Below are 22,720 nucleotides of genomic sequence, written 5' to 3'. Positions count from 1 at the left end.
ATTCCTTTTTCACCATAGTAATGGTGCATAGCAGAGTCACTACTGTACTTAAGAAGAGGCATAGCTGGGCACGGTGGCTCACGCCTGTAATCTCAGCACTTTGGGAGGCCGAGGCGGGCAGATCACGAGGTCAGGAGATCGAGACCATCCTGGCTAACACGGGGTGAAATCCCGTCTCTACTAAAAATACAAAAACATTAGCCAGGCGTGGTGGTGGGCACCTGTAGTCCCAGCTCCTCGGGAGGCTGAGGCAGGAGAATCGCTTGAACCTGGGAGGTGGAGCTTGCAGTGAGCTGAGATCACACCACTGCACTCCAGCCTGGGCGATACAGCGAGACTCCGTCTCAAAAAAAAACAAAAAAAAAAAAGGAAGAGGCATAACATATTAAGGGTGTATTCATGTACAAAGAAGTTTGAAAAGTCCACATTAATTTGACTTTAATACTTGATCATCTGACCATCTAAAAAATACACTGGGCTGGGCACAGTGGCTTCTACCTGTAATCCCAGCACTTTGGGAGGCTGAGGCAGGCGGATCATGAGGTCAGGAGATCGAGACTAGCCTGGCAAACATGGTGAAACCCCGTCTCTACAAAATACAAAAAATGAGCCGGGTGAGGAACTACGGGCGTGGTGTGCGCACCTGCAGTCCCAGCTACTGGGGAGGCCGAGGCAGGGGAATCACTTGAACCTGGGAGGCAGAGGTTGCAGTGAGCCGTGATTGCACCACTGCACTCCAGCCTGGCGACAGAGTGAGACTCCGTCTCAAATAAATAAATAAATAAATAAATAAATAAATAAATAAATAAATAAATAAATAAAAATACACTGTATTCTAGCAAGAGGGCCATCCTGGTATTCCAGCAAGAGAGCAATCCTTGGATTGATGGAGTTTTAACAGGACACCATTATCCAGTGTAGTATAAAACCACCACAAAGAACGAAGAAGCAAGAGATGTGAATTCTAGAGCAGGCTCTAGTAACTAGTTTAGCACTGTAACCTTGAACAAAACACTTAATATACTTAAGGTGTAGATAATCCCCGTCTGAATAATGAAAAAGTTACGTTAAATTATATCTCTGAAGTCCTTCTTTGCCGCTCCAGTATTGTTTAATTCTAGTTCTGGTAACTCTCCCAAAAGACAGAAGGAGGCAGTCAAACTTGGCTATAAATCCAACTTCTTAAATAATAGGTCAGCACAACAAGTATTACATCTAAGGACCCTTCATTCAAAGAAGGGTCTCAAAATTCTGAAATCTTCCAGCTCTGTAAACATTTTGAAAGATCAGTTCAACACAGAGCTCCTTGATATTAAGTTCCATTTAGAGGAACACGATGAACACCTACTTGGCAAATGTAAACAAAACATTATATGAAAACTGTACTAGACAACTGTATCAATCAGTTTTTAAATAGATAAAACAAGTGAAATGCGTACCAAAATACAATCATAGTAGAAACAATGTATTTTCTCATTAGCATTGCTTAGAATAATAGTAAGATTCAAAGCTAAAGAATTTCATGGGCTTCAATTTACATCTCCAGAATGCTATGTTAATAGCACAGCTATTAACTGGTTAAATGAATTACATACCCACCATGGCCTATCATACATTAAAAATGCTACAGATTTTGCAAGCCTTAATGCAAAGTAGGAAAAAAAAAAAAACAAGTAACAATGCTACAGAAATGTGTTTATGGTCCAAAAAAAAAAAAAGATGTTTATGATAAATTTAAACCAGTTTTTAAAAATTCAGTATAATCTCCTCTAAAAAAAAATCATAAAAAAGGTATACATTCAAGTAATAACAATAATGATACATTAGACTTCCCACGCTCAAACAATCCTCCCACCTCAGCCTCCCAATGTAGCTGGGGCATTAACAGTTTTAAACAAGGAAAAAAGTTTGTACTCCTTGAATCAATTATCTAAATTTGGGAGATTCTTTTCTAAAAAAGAATAAAGCAAAGTGTACAAAAATATTTGCAAGTTTCAATGTTATAATAGCAAAAAAATTTTTTAATTATTGTGATATATCTATATACTTCATCCTTTAAAAATCATTAATTACAAAGATTATAAATACTAAAAATGATTATGGTTAAGTGAAAGAAAGCAAAGTAAAAAGTTAATGTTCACTGGAATTAAAGACATATACATTTTATATACATATTTATGTATATAAAAATACTAGAGGGGAATACAGTTTTGTTTTTTTGTTTTTTTGTTTTTTTGTTTTGAGATGGAGTCTCACTCTGTTGCCCAGGCTGGAGTGCAGTGGTGAGATCTTGGCTCACCACAGCCTCCACCTCCTAGGTTCAAGCAATTCTCCTGCTTTAGCCTCCTGAGTAGCTGGGACTACAGGCACACACCACCATGCCACACCAGCTAATTTTTGTATTTTTTAGTAAAGACAGGGTTTCACCATGCTGGCCAGGCTGGTTTCAAACTCCTGACCTCATGATCCACCCACCTTGGCCTCCCAAAGTGCTGGGATTACAGGCGTGAGCCACTGTGCCCGGCCCGGGAATACAGTTTTTAAAGTTAGTCTTCTAGTGTCCTTTTCTCCATTTTCCAAAAAGTATATATACCTACTTACAATTATTTGTTAGAGGGCTCATTCTGAAAGAACTGGAACTCATTCTGTTTTTGAATGACAAAACTAAAGAATCATAATGTTTGAGTCCAGCCTGCCTCTCTCTTTATTAATGGTCCTATTATGAACATCAGATTCACATAAGAACTTTAAATAAATACATATATACATGCATACACATATTTAAGAGTAAAACATTTGTTTTCTATGTGGTGTACTCCAGTAGGTATACTTCTAATGTCTAACAAAGTTTGCTATTTATATAAATGCAAATTCATACCTAGTAAAACTATTTTGTTACTACTAGACAGTAGTTGGCAAGCATTATGTAACATAACAAATCAAATACAGAAGGAACACTTACATGTGAAAGTGTTGTATGACTGAATTTATTTTTGAGTTTTTTTTTTTTTTTTTTTTTGCTCCCTTCTCAATCTAAGAATGACAGGAATGATCAGTAATGATGTAGTGTAGATCAGGAATCTCCAACCCCCAGGCCATGGATGGGTGGGGTATTGGTCCAGGGTCTGTTAGGAACCCGGCCGCACAACAGGAGTGAGTGGCAGGTGAGTGAGCATTACCACCTGAGCTCTGCCTCCTATCAGATCAGTGGCAACATTAGATTCTCATAGGAGCACGAACCCTATTGTGAACCGCACACACAAGGCCAGCTCCTTATGAGACTCTCATGCCTGATGATCTGTCACTGTCTCCCATCACCCACAGATGGGACCATCCAGTTGCAGGACAAGCTCAGGGTTCCCACTCATTCTACATGATGGTGAGTTGTAGAGTTAGTTCATTATGTATTACAATGTAATAATAATAAAGTGCACAATAAATGTAATGCACTTGAATCATCCTGAAACCACCCCCACCCCCAGCCTGGTCTATGGAAAAACTGTATTCCATGAAACCGGTTCCTGGTACCAAAAATGGTGGGGTGCGCTGGTATAGATACTTCCCTGGGATAACCACAATAGGGCTTTGTTATGTGGCTACTCTGATGGTTCTCTAACTATGAACCCAATTCACTGCCTTGTAAAATAAAGTACCTTCAGTAACTAAAACCTCTCTGATGGGTTCATAACAAAATAATCTTACTAAGTTCTGTTCTATCATGAAGTGTGACATTCCTATTGAATTTTTCTTTTCTTTTTTTTTTTTTTTGAGACAGGTTCTTGCTCTTGTCACCCAGCTGGAGTGCAATGGTGTGATCTTGGCTCACTGCAACCTTCGCCTCCTGGGTTTAAGCGATTCTCCTGCCTCAGCCTCCCGAGTAGCTGGGATTACAGGCACCTGCCACCATGCCCAGCTAATTTTTTGTATTTTTAGTAGAGATGGGGTTTCACCATGTTGGCCAGGCTGGTCTTGAACTCCTGACTTCAGGTGATCCACCCGCCTCAGCCTCCCAAAGTGCTGGGATTACAGGTGTGAGCCACTGTGCCCAGCCACATTTTTCTTCTTTAAGAAGCCTCTTAGATGAACAGTGTCCTTCCACACTATGCATCTTGATCAAATCTCTATCAATTCTTAAGAAAGGTCTCAGCAAATTTTATATCAAGCCCTTCCCTCCAGGTCAATTCAAGACACCCTAAATACCATATAAGGCTACTAAGTACCTCATGAGTAAGGTAACAATTTCTCCCTTTTTCCAGTGTTACACTACCATTGCTCATTCTGTTTTTTCCAATTAGCATAGATTTTAAAGCTGTAAAGCATTTAACATTAAAACAAGTTCAATAGAATGTTCTCTTCTTACTAAAAAAACTAGTTTGAGAATTATTTTCAGTAAACTTAATAACATTTATAAAGTCTGAACTTAGTGCTCTACTGTATTAGGATACTTTGAAAGAATTATTTCCTGAAGGATCAACAGTTCTTCACAAAACTTTTTTTTTTTTACATTAAAGTTTTTTAAATTAAGTAAACCTGGATCCTGGATTCACTGTAACATTTTACCTGGCTCATTTAATTCAGGCCAACACAATGAAGCTACAGTTATTATACTTTGATTTAAAAGGTATTTTACACTTTAGATCAGTTTGAAACCAAAATTCACGTAACTTTAAATTCCACACTTACCTACTATCTGTCCTCTAACTGTATCATTGTCATTTGGCCCAAGTTTGCATAAATCCAACCTCTGATCTATTTGAAGTCAACAAAGAAAGCAACGAAAAAATTAGCTGGTATCAGAGATTCTAACATCTATAGAGTGACAATAAATTTCCACAATCCATTAGAAATCAAACCTATCATTTAAAGAGTTCAGATTTCAAAAACCAAACACTGGTGTATTACATTGCCAACATGCAGTCACTTTCTCTCCAAAACTTTTAGACCACTTTAGTCTGAGTCTTAATAGTTGTTGGTCTTAAGGAACTTATCCCTGAGCCTTGGTTTTCTCACATATGACAATATGTGAATCCTCATATTTTTTTGAGGATTAAATCAGATAATTATGCCAAACTCTCAGCATAGTGCCTGGCACATAAGTGGTCAACAAATGTTAGTTGTCATTATCATTTTTTAACTAACCATTTCAAATGACATGGACCCAAAAAAGTATTCATAAGAAGCCAAGAATAAACTGTAAAATCTGGGTTTGCATCAGTTCTGTCACTCATTCATTTAGGAGCAACTCATTTCTTCTCTCAGATGCCTCATCTGTAAAAGAGATATGACACTGGCCTGACCCTGAAAGTTACAGTAAGGAACAATGTCACCTAAAGTACGCTGGTTTTACTTTGATTACAGCACTTATAGCTGAATGCTTTTACAACTGTATGCCATCTGTCTACTTATCTGTGAACTGATAAATGGAGGAGACCATATCTTAGTCTTTGTATTTTCCACTCCAATCTGGTAGAACATTACATCAGGTAGGTGCTCAATAAATATTTGATAAATTCAATATTACTGCACATCAAAAAAGTCAAATAAATTAATACAATGAAGCAGTCACAAGAAACAGAAAAATCCATGCCCCTAAACTACAGTCCCTACTTATCCAACCAAAAATACAGACATTTTTCCCTTTGCAAAATAAATGGGTGCTACTAAGTTGGCTATACAGTGGATTCTGCAGAGCAACTAACTCCTCCTCTCCTATTCAGATCCTTCCAATGTGGCATGCTCCCTTTGCCAGCAGGCCTTTGCCCTTCCTTCTCAGAGGACAGGATTCATGCCTTTTTCTCCTTTATACAGCCAGGGTTTAGAACAGTAGCACATTAAGTCTTCAATAAATGTTGGGTAAATTGAACTAGGGATAATGTCAGACATTTGACCTATAAGTTTTCAGTTTGCTGAGTAATAAAACAGTTTACTTTTATATGCAATTCGTTTTTTCCAATCCCAGTGTCTTTTCTCTACTGTTGGTTACCCTGTCAGCCCAGAAATACAAGAATTTCTTAGATGCCTTTAAATATCTTGGACTAAGAACTTCTAGCTCAATTTTCTGCCCTTTTCTTTTTCACAAGGTCAATATATACCTATGCTGTGGTATCATACTACATTAAAGGAGACAATCTCTTGATATATTTAATAGTCAATGCTAAATTTACTCTTTTTTGTTTCTTAATTTCCTTAGATCTTATGTGAGTTTGTTTAGCATATGCATCTGGGCTAAAATCCCATGACGATGACTAACGGTATTTTTTACATTATATAAAAAAGAATTCTACAGAAACAAACACACAAAAAAAACCTGTTGAAAAAGGAATTCCCATTTATGTTCCAATGGAAAGACCCATCCAAAAGACTCACCTGGTTATGCTAAGTCAACTTATAAATCCATTATGAAAACCACTTCTAATGTCTTGATCTTGATCTAATCTTCTAAATCCTCAGGCTGATGATAAACTCAGCTACAGTTAAGTAGTTAATACAGCTGTTTTACACTCAAAATAACGTTTAATCTTTAACTTTTAATTTTGTCACAGCAGTTTTATGTATTATACCATTCTTACCCCTTCGTAATTGCCCTTTAACTGCCAGCTTAAACACTCCAATCACCTAAATAAAAACATTTCATCCACAAATCCACCAAAACCAGAAAAGGATACTAAGAAATTTTAAAAGGCATATACATCCTGATACCTTTATTTTTGCCATTCTGGATATCAATCATTTCTTAATACTTTTAAATTAGCTGGAAATGAAGCATCAGCTCTGATTTGGCTGTAAGTTTCACATATTTAAAACGTTTCTTTTTTTTTTAAGTCTACAAAATAAATTTAGATCAGGAATTTTTACCAATGTTTCAGACATGCACAAGTTGTGTTTGAAGCCCTACCAACATACTCAAATATATATTATTTTTAAATATATATTTGAGGATACATATATAGTGCATGTATATATGTATATGCACAAATACATATACACATACACACATATATATATTTTTTAATTGGAAAAGCACTCGTATCTACTCACAACCAGTGTCTTTGAGGCGGTTGATGGCATTGGAAAGAAGACGAACACAACCGAGAAATCCAGCACCTTGTTTCTTATGGATCTTCTTGTGATTCCATACACTGATCGTAACTGAATCAGACTTTCCAATATACCTAAAAAACAAAACGGCTGCATGAGTAACTTGGTAGTTACAGGCAGTTGGCGTAAAATTTTTCTTTTGTTCTTTTTATATTCTAAAGTTACTAATATGCTTCAGAATCTGGCTAGATTATGCAAAATATGTCTTGAGTTAATCCATAGGATTGAATTTAAATTTTTAAAAATCTTGAAAATTTTAGTATATTTTTATCACATCTGCCACTCTCAAGCTGGGCTACAATTCTAGTCAGTAAAAAGGCTATTTTAGTAGCTAATGTCTAATAACACTAAGGGAGTTTATTAAATAACTTCTTTGCAAGAAAAAGAATCTTAAAAACTTTTATCACAGTCACATTTTAAATACATGTCGATGACATGACCTACTTTTCAAGGGATAGTGTCAAGGCTGACAGACCAAAAATCTGACCTACCTGTTATATTTTAAAATGCTGTAGAACAAAAGCTGTTTGTAACGCTTTTCCCCTGCTTCTTTCCTGTATGCAGGCCTTGAGCGAGCAGGACTCTTGCAGATTTCACTTCACTGCCTGCAGACAAGCAGAGCAGGGAAAAGCGTTACTGTACTTGTCTGTGCATACACCTGCAAGTATGTAAAAGCTCTACCACAGCCAATTGTTAACATGGCATCAACCCATGCAAAAAGATAATAAAATAACATGTCAGTAGAATCCTAGCTCTATTTCAATGACAATAAGAGGTCAAATTTTTGGTCCAGCAACCTTGATCTTAAAGTATCATTCAATAAATTACAATATCAGAAAAATTCACCTAGTATACAGAAAAGCCTAAACCATTTAAGTAAGGACTAAAGCTTTTAAATAAGTGACATGGAAGGTACACTTGAGCCCCAGGATCCAGCTGTGCCTAAAAAATGCCCACCCCAGGCTTTTAATTATGGAAATCAGTACATTCCCTTTTAAAAAATTAAGCCAATTTGAATTTGGTCTCTGTTGCTTGCAAATGAAAAAATCTGAATTAAAATATTATTCAGTATGCATGTACCAATTTTTGAATACACCTACCAGTTCTATCTTGGCATGTATCTACTGGCATGTAATTCCAGAGCCAGAATCAAGTATTAAGTAGCTGAATTACCCAAGCTGAACATTTTTTAAAAAGTTACATTAGGCCAGGCGCGGTGGCTCATGCCTGTAATTCTAGCACTTTAGGAGGCCGAGGCAGGCAGATCACCAGAGGATAGGAGTTCGAGACCAGCCTGACCAACATGGAGAAACCTTGTCTCTACTAAAAATACAAAAAAACTTAGCCAGGCACGGTGGCATGCACCTGCAATCCCAGCTACTTGGGAGGCTGAGGCAGGAGAATCACTTGAACCTGGGAGGCGGAGGTTGTGGTGAGCCGAGATTGCGTCATTGCACTCCTGCCTGGGCAACAAGAGCAAAACTCCGTCTCAAAAAAAGAAAAAAAAAAGTTACATTAAACCAGTTGTCCAACTAGTAAGCCTGGTTTACAGGTATGCTGAAATACATATATTGATTACCTCAGTCCTCAGGGCAACGCATCACTGGCTTAAGCAACTTCATCTGTGTAGTCCAATGTGCCATATTTTTTATGTGTACCATGATATGAAAAGGTTGGGAAGCTCTACATTAAATCATAATAAGAAATTGCTAATTATAGACCTTCTGGAAGATAGCCTAACTCTGAATTACTAAAAATTATGAAATATATTGTATTACTTAAGGGTACATGTCACATTCTGTCCAAATATTCCTGGGCCAGAAATGAATCCAAAATATTACCTTTTCTTATACACAGAGAAGTACATGCTCTCACTTTAATGAAACCTCATGTAATATAACATACATGGCAACATAAACAGTAAATTCCTTTTGCAATTGAAAGTTAAATAGAGGGCTCTATTAGCTTCTATTAAAACTTTGACTTACTAACAAATACATGATTTATAAACAAGTTTCAGGATGTTTTGTTGAAAGGGAGAGACGGACACCTCTATAGGTGAATACAATGTTACCATATAGACCAAAATATGTACTCAGGATTTTGGGCTAAAATTTAATTATTAGATTTTGTTTGTATACTTAGCCAATTAAAGGCAAGGGTTTTGCAAAATGACTTTGGAAACAATCATAAGAGATGCTTCTGACAGCCAATTAATATTAATTGTAAGATAAAACCTAATAAGTACAAGAAAAGATGTTCAACATCATTAGTCATGAGGGAAATGCACCTCAAAACCATGACCAGATACAACTTCATACCCACTAGGGTGGCCACAATTTTTTTTTAAAAGAAAATAACAGTGACAGAGGAATAAACTTCCAGTGGAAAACAACAGTCATGAAAGATCAAAATCAGGATGCCATCAGCAATACTCTAAACCTACAATTTCCAAAATGGTACCCATCAACCACAAGACCCTTGAGGACTTCAAGTGTGGCTAGTCCAAATTGAGGCAAGCTGCAAAATAAACCACTGATTTTTTTTTTCTTAACATAAAATGAGAAAACCGCTGATTTTTTAAAGACATAGTAAATATGTATATATACATATATGTGTAAGCAGCTCAATATTTTTATACTGACATGTTGAAAGTATTTTTGATATACTGAATTAAATAAAATATATTATTATGCTTCATTTTAAGAAACAGGGTCTCGTTATGTTGTAGCTGGATTACAGGTGCAAGCCACTATGCCCAGTTTATTATGCTTAATGTCATCTGTTTCTTTTTACTTATCTTAATGTGGATGCTAGGAAATTTAAAATTATAGATGAGTTCCCATCTGTGCCTTACATTATATTTCTACTCAACAGTATGGATCTAAACCTAGAAGATAATGGAGCAATGTATTCAACATTTGGAGGTAAAGTGATATTTCACCTAGAAGCCTATACTCAAACCATATCAAAAGATAAGAAGTCAAAGTATGGGGTGGGGGGAGGGGGGAGGGATAGCATTGGGAGATATACCTAATGCTAGATGACGAGTTAGTGGGTGCAGCGCACCAGCATGGCACATGTATACATATGTAACTAACCTGCACAATGTGCACATGTACCCTAAAACTTAAAGTATAATAAAAAAAAAAAAGAATGCAAAAAAAAAAAAAAGAAGTCAAAGTATATCTTCTGATAAGATCTCAACTTTCTTCCCATCTTTGTATTATTTCTCAAAATGACAATGGAAGATAAAGTTCACCGAAACAGGAGAGTAAACAAAAAAAAAAAAAGGAAGTCACTAAACCTGGAAGAGACAAAGGAAATTGCCAACATAACAATAAAGGCAAGTTCCAGGACAACTGCGCAGTGGGTCTTAGAGAACCATCACACCAGACTAAAGAAAGAGAACACAGACTCCCAGGAGGGGTATCTCCAAGAAGAAAAAAAGCCAATGGAATACTGACAGAACTGAATATATGGAGAAAAGATCTTTAGTTCTATAGGAGAGTCTGAGGATTATGACATATAATTTCTCATTTCTATCTAGGAGATAAATAGATAACTAAACAAATGGGAAAAGTAGCTACTAACTTCAGAAAAAACAAAAGTTGTCAAGAAAGAAAATGTAATTCTTGTACCCCTGTGACCCAACTACGGATATTTACATAATCATAATAATGTAAACATGGAACAATGGTTTAACCAAAAAGGTTCATATAATTATATTGGAAGACTAAAGAAAGGAAGAGGCTTGTGCCATGAGAATGTGGATGTTGAATACCAATTTTAAAAGCTGAACCACTGGGCTGGGCATCACAGCCCACGCTTGTAATCCAAATACTTTGGGAGGCCAAGGAGGGAGAATCTTGAGCCCAGGAATTCAAGACCAGACTGGGCAATATAGCAAGACCCCATCTCTACAAAAAATTACCTTAAAAAAAAAATTAGCTGGGCATGGTGGCATGCACCTGTAGTTCCAGCTACTGAGGAGGGTGAGGTGGGAGGATCAGTTGAGTCCAAGAGTTAGAGGCTACAGTGAGCTATGATTATGCCACTGTACTCTGGCCTGAGCAATAGAGTGAGGCTGTCTCTAATTTTAAAAGAATTTTTAATAATAAAAAATAAAGCTGAATCATCCTCTAGGTAGGAAATTCAAAAATACCTAAAACTAGGCTGGGCGCAGTGGCTCATGTCTGTAATCCTGGCACTTTGGGAGACTGAGGCAGGCGGATCACTTGAGGTCAGGAGTTCAAGACCAGCCTGGCCAACATGGTGAAACCCCGTCTCTACTAAAAATACAAAAATTAGCTGAATGTGGTGGTGGGCACCTGTAGTCCCAGCTACTCGGGAGGCTGAGACAGGAGAAATGCTTGAACTCAGGAGGCAGAGATTGCAGTGAGCCGAGATGGTGCCACTGCACTCCAACCTGGGTGACAGAGCAAGACTCTGTCTAAAAAAAAAAAAAAAAAAAAAATTACCTAAAACTAAAAAAACTGTGATGCTATAAAATAAAATACATATCTAGAAACAGATGAAAATACCAGAATAAACAGCCAAAGTTATTAAAGCAGTTGCCTTGAGGATGGGAATCAGGAATGAGAATGGAGCAGGGAACTTGCTGTTTTCCAGTAAAAGCTTTATAGTATCATTTGCCTTTTTAAAAAGGTGCATATACTCCAATGGTTTAAAATAAAATTTAAAAGAAAGAAACTATCCATATAAAGGCAAAAAGAAGCCTATTCAGTGCAAACCAAATCCTCATTTCTGGTTTTATAATTGGTCTAAAGTGGTGAATTAATACCTTTATTTAATTGAAAAAAGAGGTGGGGGATTGCTCTACTGTGAGCCAGTTTCATTTTGTTCTTCATAGAATTTTAGAGATACCTCATCTTTCAAAACCTGTCTATAAGCCAAAGCACATTCCCACTGGGCTTTTCTTTACCCCTTTTGTGAAGACCAAATTATACCACAGATGAAACTCAGATCATTTCCCATGATTATTTTCAAAGACTATATCAAATAATATTAATTATATGTTCCATTTCAAACTAACTGTTTAAACCTACAGGTCATAATGCTGATTCCACTTTGGATCAAGTGTATTCTTCACAGTATCTGTAGAATGGCATTGCCCAGATCCATCAACCACCACCTTAGCAAATGGATCAGGAAGTCCTGTGAAAAAAGATTTTCTAAAATTAATAATTTGACATTTGAGATAGAAGATTATTATACAAGCATTCCATTTGCTACAAAAGATTATTCCATTCTTTTAAAAAAGTTTAACATTTAGCTATAAATGAATAGTCCATTTAAAAAAAAAAAGACTAAAGTTACTTCTACATTAAATACCAAAACTATATTTTTTCTCGTTTCTGTCTCAAAATATTCCCAGTTTAAACTACCAAAATCTAGAGGTTACCTCATAATGTGGAAGTTTTTAATAGGTTGTTACCAGCCCTCTGACCCGAGGAATGGGGTCATGAATGGTTACATGAATTCTTGTAACCATTCATGGCTTTTTCTTTCCAAATGTCTCCCTCAGTAGCTCATTTAAAGAAAAAGCTTATTAAAGGTTTTTATACAGGAACACAGGCTACAGAGAAATCAAATTAGCAAATGAGTTTTGCTGAATAACTACCAGGAAAAATCAGACTGAAACAAAAGATGTAACACTCTGCCTTAAAAGAGCTTACTATCTAATTGGAAAAATAAAAATACTATACATGAAAAACAAAAACAAAAATACCTGAGAATAAACAAGTGCTTAGTGATACTGATTGTAACGCAAACACTTATATCACTATGTTAGGTACTATTCTAAATACATTTATCCTTAATCCTTACAATAACCCTATGAGGTAAACACTGTTATTATCCCTATTTTACTGATGAGGAAACTAAGGCACAAGGGGGTCAATTAACTAGCCCAAGGTCACAGAGTAGTAAATGGCAGGGCCAGAATCTAAAGTGTAGATTCTAAACCCACGTCTGGCTCTCGACTTCATGCTCTTAACCCCTATGCTGTATTTTACCTCTTATTTACTACGTGGTCCAACAGTGAGTACAAGTAAGAGCTCAGAAAAACAGGAGAAAAGGTTTGAATCTGAACAGTAAAGAAAGGGCTTTGAGGGAGGAGGGAACTCATCTGGGCTTTAAGGCAGGGGTCTCCAACCTCTGCGCCATGGGCCGGTACAGGTTCGTGGCCTGTTACAACCGGACCACAAAGCAGGAAGTGAGCGGCAGGAGAGTAAGCATTACAGCCTGAGCTCCGCCTTCTGTCAGATCAGCGGCAGCATTAGATGCTCATAGGAGCTGGAACCCTATGGTGAACTGCGCTTGCAAGGGATCTAGGTTGTGCGCTCCTTATGAGAATCTAAAGTCTGATGATCTGAGATGGAACAGTTTCATCCCAACACATCCCCTGCTCCCCATGTCCTTGGAAAAACTGTCTTGCATGAAACCGGTCCCTGTGCCAAAGGTTGGGGGCTGCTGCTTTAAAGGACATACAGGAGAAGGAGGACTTTCCTAGCAATAGGAAGAGCACCAAGGAGGGTATGACAATACAATATTTAAAAGACTTTGAAGAGTCTAACCAAAGAGCTTGTGCTAAGGTGTAAAAGTAAATACTGTTGGAAATATGACTGACCCAGTAAGAGAGGCTTAAAAGTCAGGCAACAGGGCTTGGACTGATTGAGGTAGATAACAGGGAGCCATTTCAGGTTCTTGAGCATGGCTGTAACTACAGTCATATTTTTCTATCAGTGGTATTCAGGGCCCACTAGGAGAAAGAAAGACTAGAGGCAGACCATATATGAAGCTGTTGTAATTATCCAACAGTAGGATGAAAAGACCCTGAATGAGGGAAGTCATGTGGAAAGGGAAAGGAAATGACAAGAGAGCTATTCTGAAAGATCTAATACAAATTAATAAGAAACTTGTATCAAAGATGACAATACAGTTTTCAGCCCAAAGCAATAATGAAAATGATTCTTTTGACAAAAATTTAAAAGGTGGAACTAAAAATGTTAGAGAGACAAAAATGTCACTTCATGTGTTAGACATATTGGGATAGAGTAGATTTCCTGTGGACAGCTGAAAATACTAGAACAAAACAGCGTTAAGTGTTGGTGACTGGAGAAATTTTGCATGTTGGTATCAATGCTAATTTTTTTAAGATACTAATTTGCCAACTTTCAAGGACAGACAAATCACCTACCAGTTCCCCAATTCTATGATTCTGTGATCTGTCGCTTCCAAATAATAAAGGAGGACCAAAATTTAGGGGTTAAGTGTCAAAGAAACTTGGTAAGTTAGGGTATTAAATCTATTTGACTATATTGTTCTTGAAGCTGAGTGCTATGCATAGTATTTCAGTAACACCTAACCATTTATAAATGTGTTCAATGGAAGAATGTTTTTACCTCCACCCTCAATAAATGAAGATTTCCTCCTGGGAAGAATTCACTCTATCTTGTTATTTTCACTCTACTATTTAAATAAATAAACATATAAATGTGTATTTATAAGCAAAAACAAAAAAAAATCACATTTCTAAACTTTCCCTTTGGGTGTTATTAAACTAGTTGAAGAATTAAGTCTCTCTGGTTTCTTGCTTTTTTAAAAAAATAAAATGAAAAAGAATTAAGGACTGGCCAGACACAGTAGCTCACACCTGTAATTTCAGCACTTTGGGAGGCTGAGGCGAAAGGATCACTTGAGCCCAGGAGTTTGAAACCAGCCTGGGCAACATAGTAAGACCACCTCCCATCCCCCACAAAATAATTTAAAAGTTAGCCAAGCATGGTGGCATACGTCTGTAGTCTCAGCTACTCAGGAGGCTAAAATGGGAGGATCGCTTGAGCCTGGGAGGCCGAGGCTGCAGTGAGCCATGATCATGCCACTGCACTCCAACCTGGTTGACAGAGCAAGACCCTATCTCAGTGGAAAAAAAATTAAGGATTAAGAAAAACATCTGACAAAGGACTAATATCCAGAATCTAAAAAGTACTCAAATCAGCAAGAAAAAAACAAACAATCCCATCAAAAAGTGGGTTAAGGACATCAATAGATAATTCTCAAAAAAAGATATACCAACAAGATAGGCCAACAAGCATAATGAAAAATGCTCAGCATCACTAAGTATCAGGGAAATGCAAATCAGAACTACAATGTGATGCCACCTCACTCCTGCAAGAATGGCCATAATCAAAAAATTTAAAAATAACAGATGTTGGCATGGATGCAGTGAAAAGGGAACACTTTTACACTGCTGGTGGTAATGTAAAGTAGTACAACCACTATGGAAAACAGTGTGGAGATTCCTTAAAGAACTAAAAGTAGATCTACTGTTTGATCCAGCAATCCCACTACTAGGTATTAACCCAGAGGGAAAGAAGTCATTATACGAAAAAGATACTTGCACACGCATGTTTGTAGCAGCACAATTCACAATTGCAAAAATACTGAAGCAGCCCAAATACCTATCAATCAACAAGTGGGTAAAGAAATGTGGTGTGTGTGTGTGTGTGTATATGTGTGTGTGTATATATATGTTTATATTATATAATTATATATTATATATGTATATATTTATATATAATTATATGTGTGTGTGTATATATATACACACCTACATATACACACACACACACCACATATACATATATACACCATGGAATACTACTCAGCCATTAAAAAGAAATAATCACAGCAACCTGGATAAAATTGGAGACTATTATTCTAAGTGAAGTAACTCAAGAATGGAAAACCTAACATCGTATGTTCTCAGTCACATAGCTTGTGGGAGCTAAGCTATGAGGATGCAAAGGGGTAAGAATGATATACTGGACTATGGGGACTGGGCGAAAGGGTGGGGGGTAACAGGGGATAAAAGACTATACACCAGGTACAGTGTACACTGCTTGCGTGATGGGTCCACCAAAATCTCAGAAATCACCACTAAAGTACTTATTCATGTAATCAAACACCATCTGTTCCCCCAAAACTTATTGAAACAAAAAAATAAATAAAAGGAAAACAACTTTTTCCATACAAAATGTGGCTTCCAGATCCTTAATTAAGTAGGAAAGTCACAGCCTTTTATGTTCCCTTTCTGTTAAATAACACAGTAAACAAAAACATCAGTTCAATACCTTAATAAAAAAATACATAGGTTTCAACTTAACCTGATTATATTATTCTACAAAAATTTAACTTGAGAGCCAAGTTACTCTAATGTGGTCAAAAGCTATCAGGTTTTCTGAAGTTAGTGAGACATCTAGTGGTAAACACAAAGTGGCTAGAGAACTTTCTGCATTTTAAAAAATTTCTCGGCCAGGCACAGTGGCTCACGCCTGTAATCCCAGCACTTTGGGAGGCCGAAGTGGGTGGATCACGAGGTCACGAGTTCAAGACCATCCTGGCTAACACGGTGCAACCACATCTCTACTAAAAATACAAAAAATTAGCCGGGTGTGGTGGCACACGCCTGTAGTCCCAGCTACTCAGGAGGCAGAGGCAGGAGAATTGCTTGAACCTGGGAGGCGGAGGTTGCAGTGAGCCTAGATCGCACCACTGCACTCCAGCCCGGGTGTCAGAGACAGACTTTGTCTCAAGGGAAAAAAAAAAATTTTTTTTGTCTCAATTCTCCCCCATCATTTCTGAGACATGTAAAATAGCTAAAGCTCAAAAACCTCCTTACTACACAAATGCACTTGAAAAGCTGCAAATAATAATAAAATAACATTTTCAACTCAAAAGTGTGTTACCTTCCAAAGAAAACAGCTTCATTTTCAACTGGGCCAAGAAAAAAAAAAAACACACACACACAACATTTAGCCAACCCATCTTGGTTCTAAATGACTTCAATTTGGCCCCCTATAAAACACCTTATTACCTTACACAGAAATCTTTTTTAAAATGTTGCAGAAGAACAAATCTGACACTAATGAAAACATTCCTTTTCATATAAAAAATACACATAAAACAGATAATGAAGGCAGGGCACAGTGACTCATGCCTGTAATCCTAGCACTTTGAGAAGCAGAGGCAGGTGGATCACCTGAGGTCAGGAGTTCGAGACCAGCCTGGCCAACATGGTGAAACCCCATCTCTACTAAAAATACAAAAATTAGCTGGGTGTGGTGGCACATGCCTGTAATCCCAGCTACTCGGGAGGCTGAGGCAGGAGAATTGCTTGAACACGGGAGGCAGAGGTTGCAGTGAGCCGAGATCACATCACTGCACTCTAGCCTGGGGACAGAGCAAGACTCCGTCAGGGGGAAAAAAAAAAAAAACAGATAATGAATAAATGGGTAAATATGTGATAAAGTTAATGGTAGAATCTAGATGGTGGGTCTTTACTATAAAATTATTTTATCTGTTGCTTTATGTTTGAAATTTTTCCTGCTAAAATTCTGGGGGAAAGGGGAAGTGACTTATTTTTAAAAGCCAATAAGCTTGAAAACAGTTCAAAAACATGAGTTAATAAAACTTTTCTCAACAAGGATAGCGCCCAATAAACAGTATTACCTCACATACAAATTACTCTTCAAAAGACAACACATGGCAGTGTATTTTTTCCTGCGATGAAAAATATACATCTATTTCATCACCCTATAGTCATACTTTGTATTAAAATTTGCTTTTCTCATTCAATACAATTTTAACTGAATCGCAAGCAAAAACTTAACTATATTTTACTATTAATAACTGCACTGATCAATAAACACACATTCATTTATATTTAATTGAAGAATTTAGGAATTACTGTCTCTGAAATTAATGTGGGCAACCCTTAACAGGTCAAAAATCTGTATAAGTATACATGTAAATCTACCACAGAATGGACCTGCGACCTTGGCCACTGTGAACCTGAGAGGTAACTTCCATTCCTGGCTAACTCCCCTCTGAAGCCCTAAGGATTACCATTCCTGTTTCTCTTTCCAGGCCATCAAGAGTCTCCCATTCTAAGTTTTAAAGATAATCACACTGTTTCCCCTAATCTTATCCCTAAAGCAAGTTCACACTCTTAGAATTTTTATCAATTTTTACTGCCTACACCCATGAAAAAGGGAAAAGATTTCCTTCTTTCTTTCACTTACAATTTAAGGACAAAGATCATATAAGGGTTAACAATCAGCTCTCAAAGGTTAATAAAACATTAATATATGATTCCTCTAGATATCCTAGGAAAAATGAGGTAAGAATATCTGGATATTTTATTAGAGAAGCTGTGTCTTGGGACTCCAGAGGAAGGAAATTTGAAAAGGAAAGCTGGGAGACAAAACTGAAGATTTTATCTTCAAAACCAGAGCAGATGTCTTGGAGAGTGCAGAAGCAGCTGTAAGAGTGCTCCTCTCAGCCGGGCGCGATGGTTCATGTCTATAATCCCAGCACTGTGGGAGGCCAAGGCAGGAGGATCACGACGTCAGGCGTTCGAGACCAGCCTGACCAACATGGTGAAACTCCGTCTCTACTAAAAACACAAAAATTAGGCAGGCGTGTTGGCGTGCACCTGTAATCCCAGCTACTCAGGAGGCTGAGGCGGGAGAATCGCTTGAACCCGAGAGGTGGAGTTTGCAGTGAGCCGAGATCACACCACTGCACTCCAGCCTGGGCAACAGAGTGAGACTCTGTCTAAAAAAAAAAAAAAAAAAAAAGGGAAAAGTGCTCCTCTTACTTCCCTCCCTTTTCTCCTTGTCCAACCCTATTTGCCACTTTGCAGGCCCACTAGTATAAATCCTACCTTAGATCAACCTTATCAAAGGTTAAAAAAAAAAAAAGGTACACCTCAGTTAGTAGCAACAGGGATGAGGTAGGAAGTGAGCAGCAGCCTGAGACAGATAACAGTGATTGGCGGCAACAGGGAGAGATGGGGAGTTCTGTGGCCATTGGGACCTTCCACTGTGACAAGCTTCTGGTGAGAAGGCACATGGCACATAAATTTAAACTGCTTATAATTTTCGTCCTATGTTCCAAATTATCCTATTTGCTTTCTCATATAAGCAGAAAGATAACCATAAACATTTATAACTATATAGTTTTACAAGATGTTATTTTATAAACTTTAATTCAGGTTCTGCTCTACAAAAACTCAAAATAATAAAATTTCAAGTGGAATGAATTAAGTATAATTTTAAATTATATTGGCTGGGCACAGTGGCTCACACCTGTAATCCCAGCACTTTGGGAGGCTGAGGCAGGAGTATCACTTGAGACCAGGAGTTTGAGACCAGCCTGGGCAACATAGCAAGACCCTGCCTCTACAAAGAATAGTAAATAAATAAATAAATAAATTAGCTGGACGTGGTGAAGTGTGTCTGCAGTCCACCCACTCAGGAGGGTGAGATAGCAGGATCCCTTGAGCCCAGGAGTTTGAGGCTGCAGTGAGCTATGACTGTGCCACTGTACTATAGCCTGGGTGACAGGGCAAGATCCTGTCTCTAAAAAGAAAATATATATGTATATAGCTTATTTCTTTTAATCAAGCCCCTGAAAATCATCTACTATCACATGAAATCAAACAGCACACATAGCCCGTGACTTGAATTTAAAAATTTAATGAATCATCTCTATTCTAATTTCAAACGTTTTACATAAAAAATTTTGTTGGCTGAAGAAGTTGTTTTTTTTCGTTTTTTTTTTTTACTAAAAATTATATCATTTTTAACCAATAACTTAAAGCTACAACAGAATAAAGATTGTAATATACATGCTGGGTACTTCCCAATCCCCTCTCATAAAACTTAGTACTAAATAAAGCCAGAAAAAAAAGATTACAACAGATTGGTAAATATAAGGCATATATGGGAACCAAACATCTGCTTTGGAATCTGAGAGGTAAGAGCATCTAGGATCAAATGTGGCAGAGATTTCTTTCCTACACTCTGGAAATTCCAAGCAGGCTCAATGACTTTTCTACCTTCCAATGAATCTTGAATGAGTAAAGTTTCCCATGAAATTTTCAAAAGGAAGAAAGTGTTCACAAAATAATCTCTTAAACCTTTTCTAGAACTCTAGTAGTATGCACACCTTCAATATACATTACACACATCTGCATTTACACACCTGCATACACACTCATTCTCATAAATACGTGGGAGAGGTGAATAAAAGGAAAGGGCTAAGCCTAAAAAGCACAAAACCTTCTAAAAAAAAAATGTGATGCCAAATGGCTCTGAACCAAAGCATTCATAATAAAATAACACTGACAATACTTCTGAATAGAGAAACCCCTAAACCAGAGAATTCTGAGAACGCTGTTCCCAAAGATCTACATACAATACACAAGATTTAAAGTTAATTTACTTACGGAAAAAATCCTTTTTCACCAGGTTTTTTGCACAGAGTACTGTAAAAAAAAAAACAAAAAATACATGGGAAAAATTAAAATGTTAAGAGTGTACTGTTACATTTTAAAACACTGAAAACAGCAGTGAATAGTTAAACCCTAACTATAGCAAGGTATGAAACATGACCACAAACTTTCAAACTAGCAAACAAAAGACAGTTGAACCAGTGGTTGCAACTTTCAATGATCACCAGTAATAGCTGAGGGCAAGAAAGTTTATAAATCTGGTATTCTAATAATAAGGTAGAAATTCAATTCCTATCTTCCATCAAGATCTATTCTCTGAGAAACTCAGTGGCAATAGGAAAAACAGTTCAAAGGAGATATGTAAAGTCAGGTTGTTATATCTATTTTAAGGATGAAATAATTTTATACTGAAGAGGATCATAAATAAAGATAAAGCTTTCCTGATATAGATGAGTTTTTTTCTTTTTTTTTTTTAAAATAACATTCTGTTCTCCATCTAAATGCCACAGAAACTTCATGGGAGAAATCAAATTACCTTCTCCTAAATCGTCAGTTAAATGACAAGATATGTCTACTATATCTTTTAAGAATTTAAAGTTAATATATTAAAACTAGATATCCCAAATCCACATTTTCCAAGTTACTATGCATTAAATTACTTACATGGATGGATGCTCAACCTTGTGAACACATTAAAAAATATTGAATTGCCCACTTTAAAGAGGATAAATTTTGGCCGGGCGCAGTGGCCCACGCCTGTAATCCCAGCACTTTGGGAGGCCGAGGCGGGCGGATCACGACGTCAGGAGTTCGAGACCAGCCTGGCCAATATGGTGACACCCCGTCTCTACTAAAAATACAAAAATTAGCCGGGCGTGGTGGCGTGCACCTGTAGTCCCAGCTACTCAGTAGACTGAGGCAGAAGAATTGCTTGAACTCGGGAGAGGGAGGTTGCAGTGAGCCAAGATTGTGCCACTGCACTCCAGCCTGGGCTACAGAGCAAGACTCTGTCTCAAAAAAAAAAAAAAAAAAAAAAAAAAGGATACATTTTATAGTATATGAGTTACATATCAATTTTAAAATTACTGCTTACAGGCTGGGCACAGTGGCTCATGTCTGTAATCCCAGTACTTTGGGAGGCCAAGGTGGCTGGATGGCTTGAGGTCAGGAGTTTGAGACCAGCCTGGCTAACATGGTGATACTGTGTCTCTAGCAAAAATACAAAAATTAGCTGGGTGTAGTGGCGCACACCTGTAATCCCAGCTACTCAGGAGGCTGAGGTGCGAGAATCACTTGAACCTGGGAGGTGGAGGCTGCAGTGAGCCAAGATTGCACCACTGTACTAGTGAGCCAAGATTGCACCACTGAACTCCAGCCTGGGCGACAGAGCAAGACTCTGTCATAAATAAATAAATAAATAAATAAATAAATAAATAAATAAATAAATGAATGAATGAATGAATGAATAAATGAATAAATCTGCTTATAGAGTCATAAACTTAAAACTTCTTTAACTCAAACTTGATAAAGAGAAAGAAAAACACCAATTTTCATACATGTAAATTTTAGTTCATAAAATACCTATGAATGTAATGTTTGGTATTTCTATCCACTTCTACTAACAGTTTAAATGAATTACAGTTATTGGAAGTTTAGTGTATAAAAGCTCATTTGACATAAACTTGGGAATGAATCTAAATAAATATAATCACTCTAAGGGTTCACATAAAAAAACCTTTTGAAAACAGATGTCATCACTGAATAAATAAAATTATTAAGTAAGCACAAGATACTGGTATACTAGGCAGAGTCCCTTAGGCCACGTCTTAGAGTTTTGTTTTTAAAAACATAAAAACTCAATCAATCATGAAAACTAGGGCCATAACTAAGAATAAGAAATCACAAACTAGATTTAGAGAACTCCTCCCCAAACTTTTGTCATAATATAAATTGAATAGAATACTCAGGATCAATACACATGTAACACACACAAAAATCTAAATTACAATCTTCAGTTTTAATGAGGTAATGATGATTTTTTTAAACAAACCACTATCCTATGATTCATGAAGTGAAATGATTTCACATCCGACTTCAGAGAAAGAGAAAACGTGAGATCTCCTCCAACTCACTGCCACCAAACCTACATATTCATTCTTTTTCCCTTCCTTCCACTGACAGTGTCTACTCTCCTCTCTAAGACTATCCTCTATTTCATATCTAAACCACCATGTTCTCAGGGATCTTCACAGCTGTTATACATATCCTCTATCTTGTCCCCTTTTCTAATCACCTTGT

General features: G+C 37.1%; 1 protein-coding gene across 4 annotated transcripts in view; it reads right to left on the bottom strand.

Moving 5' to 3' along the window:
- SMURF2 (SMAD specific E3 ubiquitin protein ligase 2) overlaps positions 1-22,720 on the bottom strand; it is a 115,817-nt gene that overhangs the window by 40,151 nt on the left and 52,946 nt on the right. For 3 of the 4 annotated variants that reach the window (XM_031011619.3, XM_063706182.1, XM_063706183.1), the window contains 4 exons: positions 20,417-20,455; positions 12,168-12,276; positions 7,039-7,172; positions 4,684-4,749 (listed from right to left, as the gene is read on the bottom strand). In XM_031011619.3, the coding sequence (XP_030867479.1) occupies positions 4,684-4,749; positions 7,039-7,172; positions 12,168-12,276; positions 20,417-20,455 (348 nt within the window). The remainder of the gene's footprint in view (positions 1-4,683; positions 4,750-7,038; positions 7,173-12,167; positions 12,277-20,416; positions 20,456-22,720) is intronic. The other variant, XM_055386830.2, reaches the window with a different exon arrangement.

The sequence above is a fragment of the Gorilla gorilla genome, chromosome 4 (assembly GCF_029281585.2).
Source record: "Gorilla gorilla gorilla isolate KB3781 chromosome 4, NHGRI_mGorGor1-v2.1_pri, whole genome shotgun sequence".
In the NCBI taxonomy this organism is placed as follows: Eukaryota; Metazoa; Chordata; class Mammalia; order Primates; family Hominidae; genus Gorilla; species Gorilla gorilla.
The sequence above is the reverse complement of the archived record's forward strand: the minus strand, read 5'-3'. Positions and strand labels throughout refer to the sequence as shown.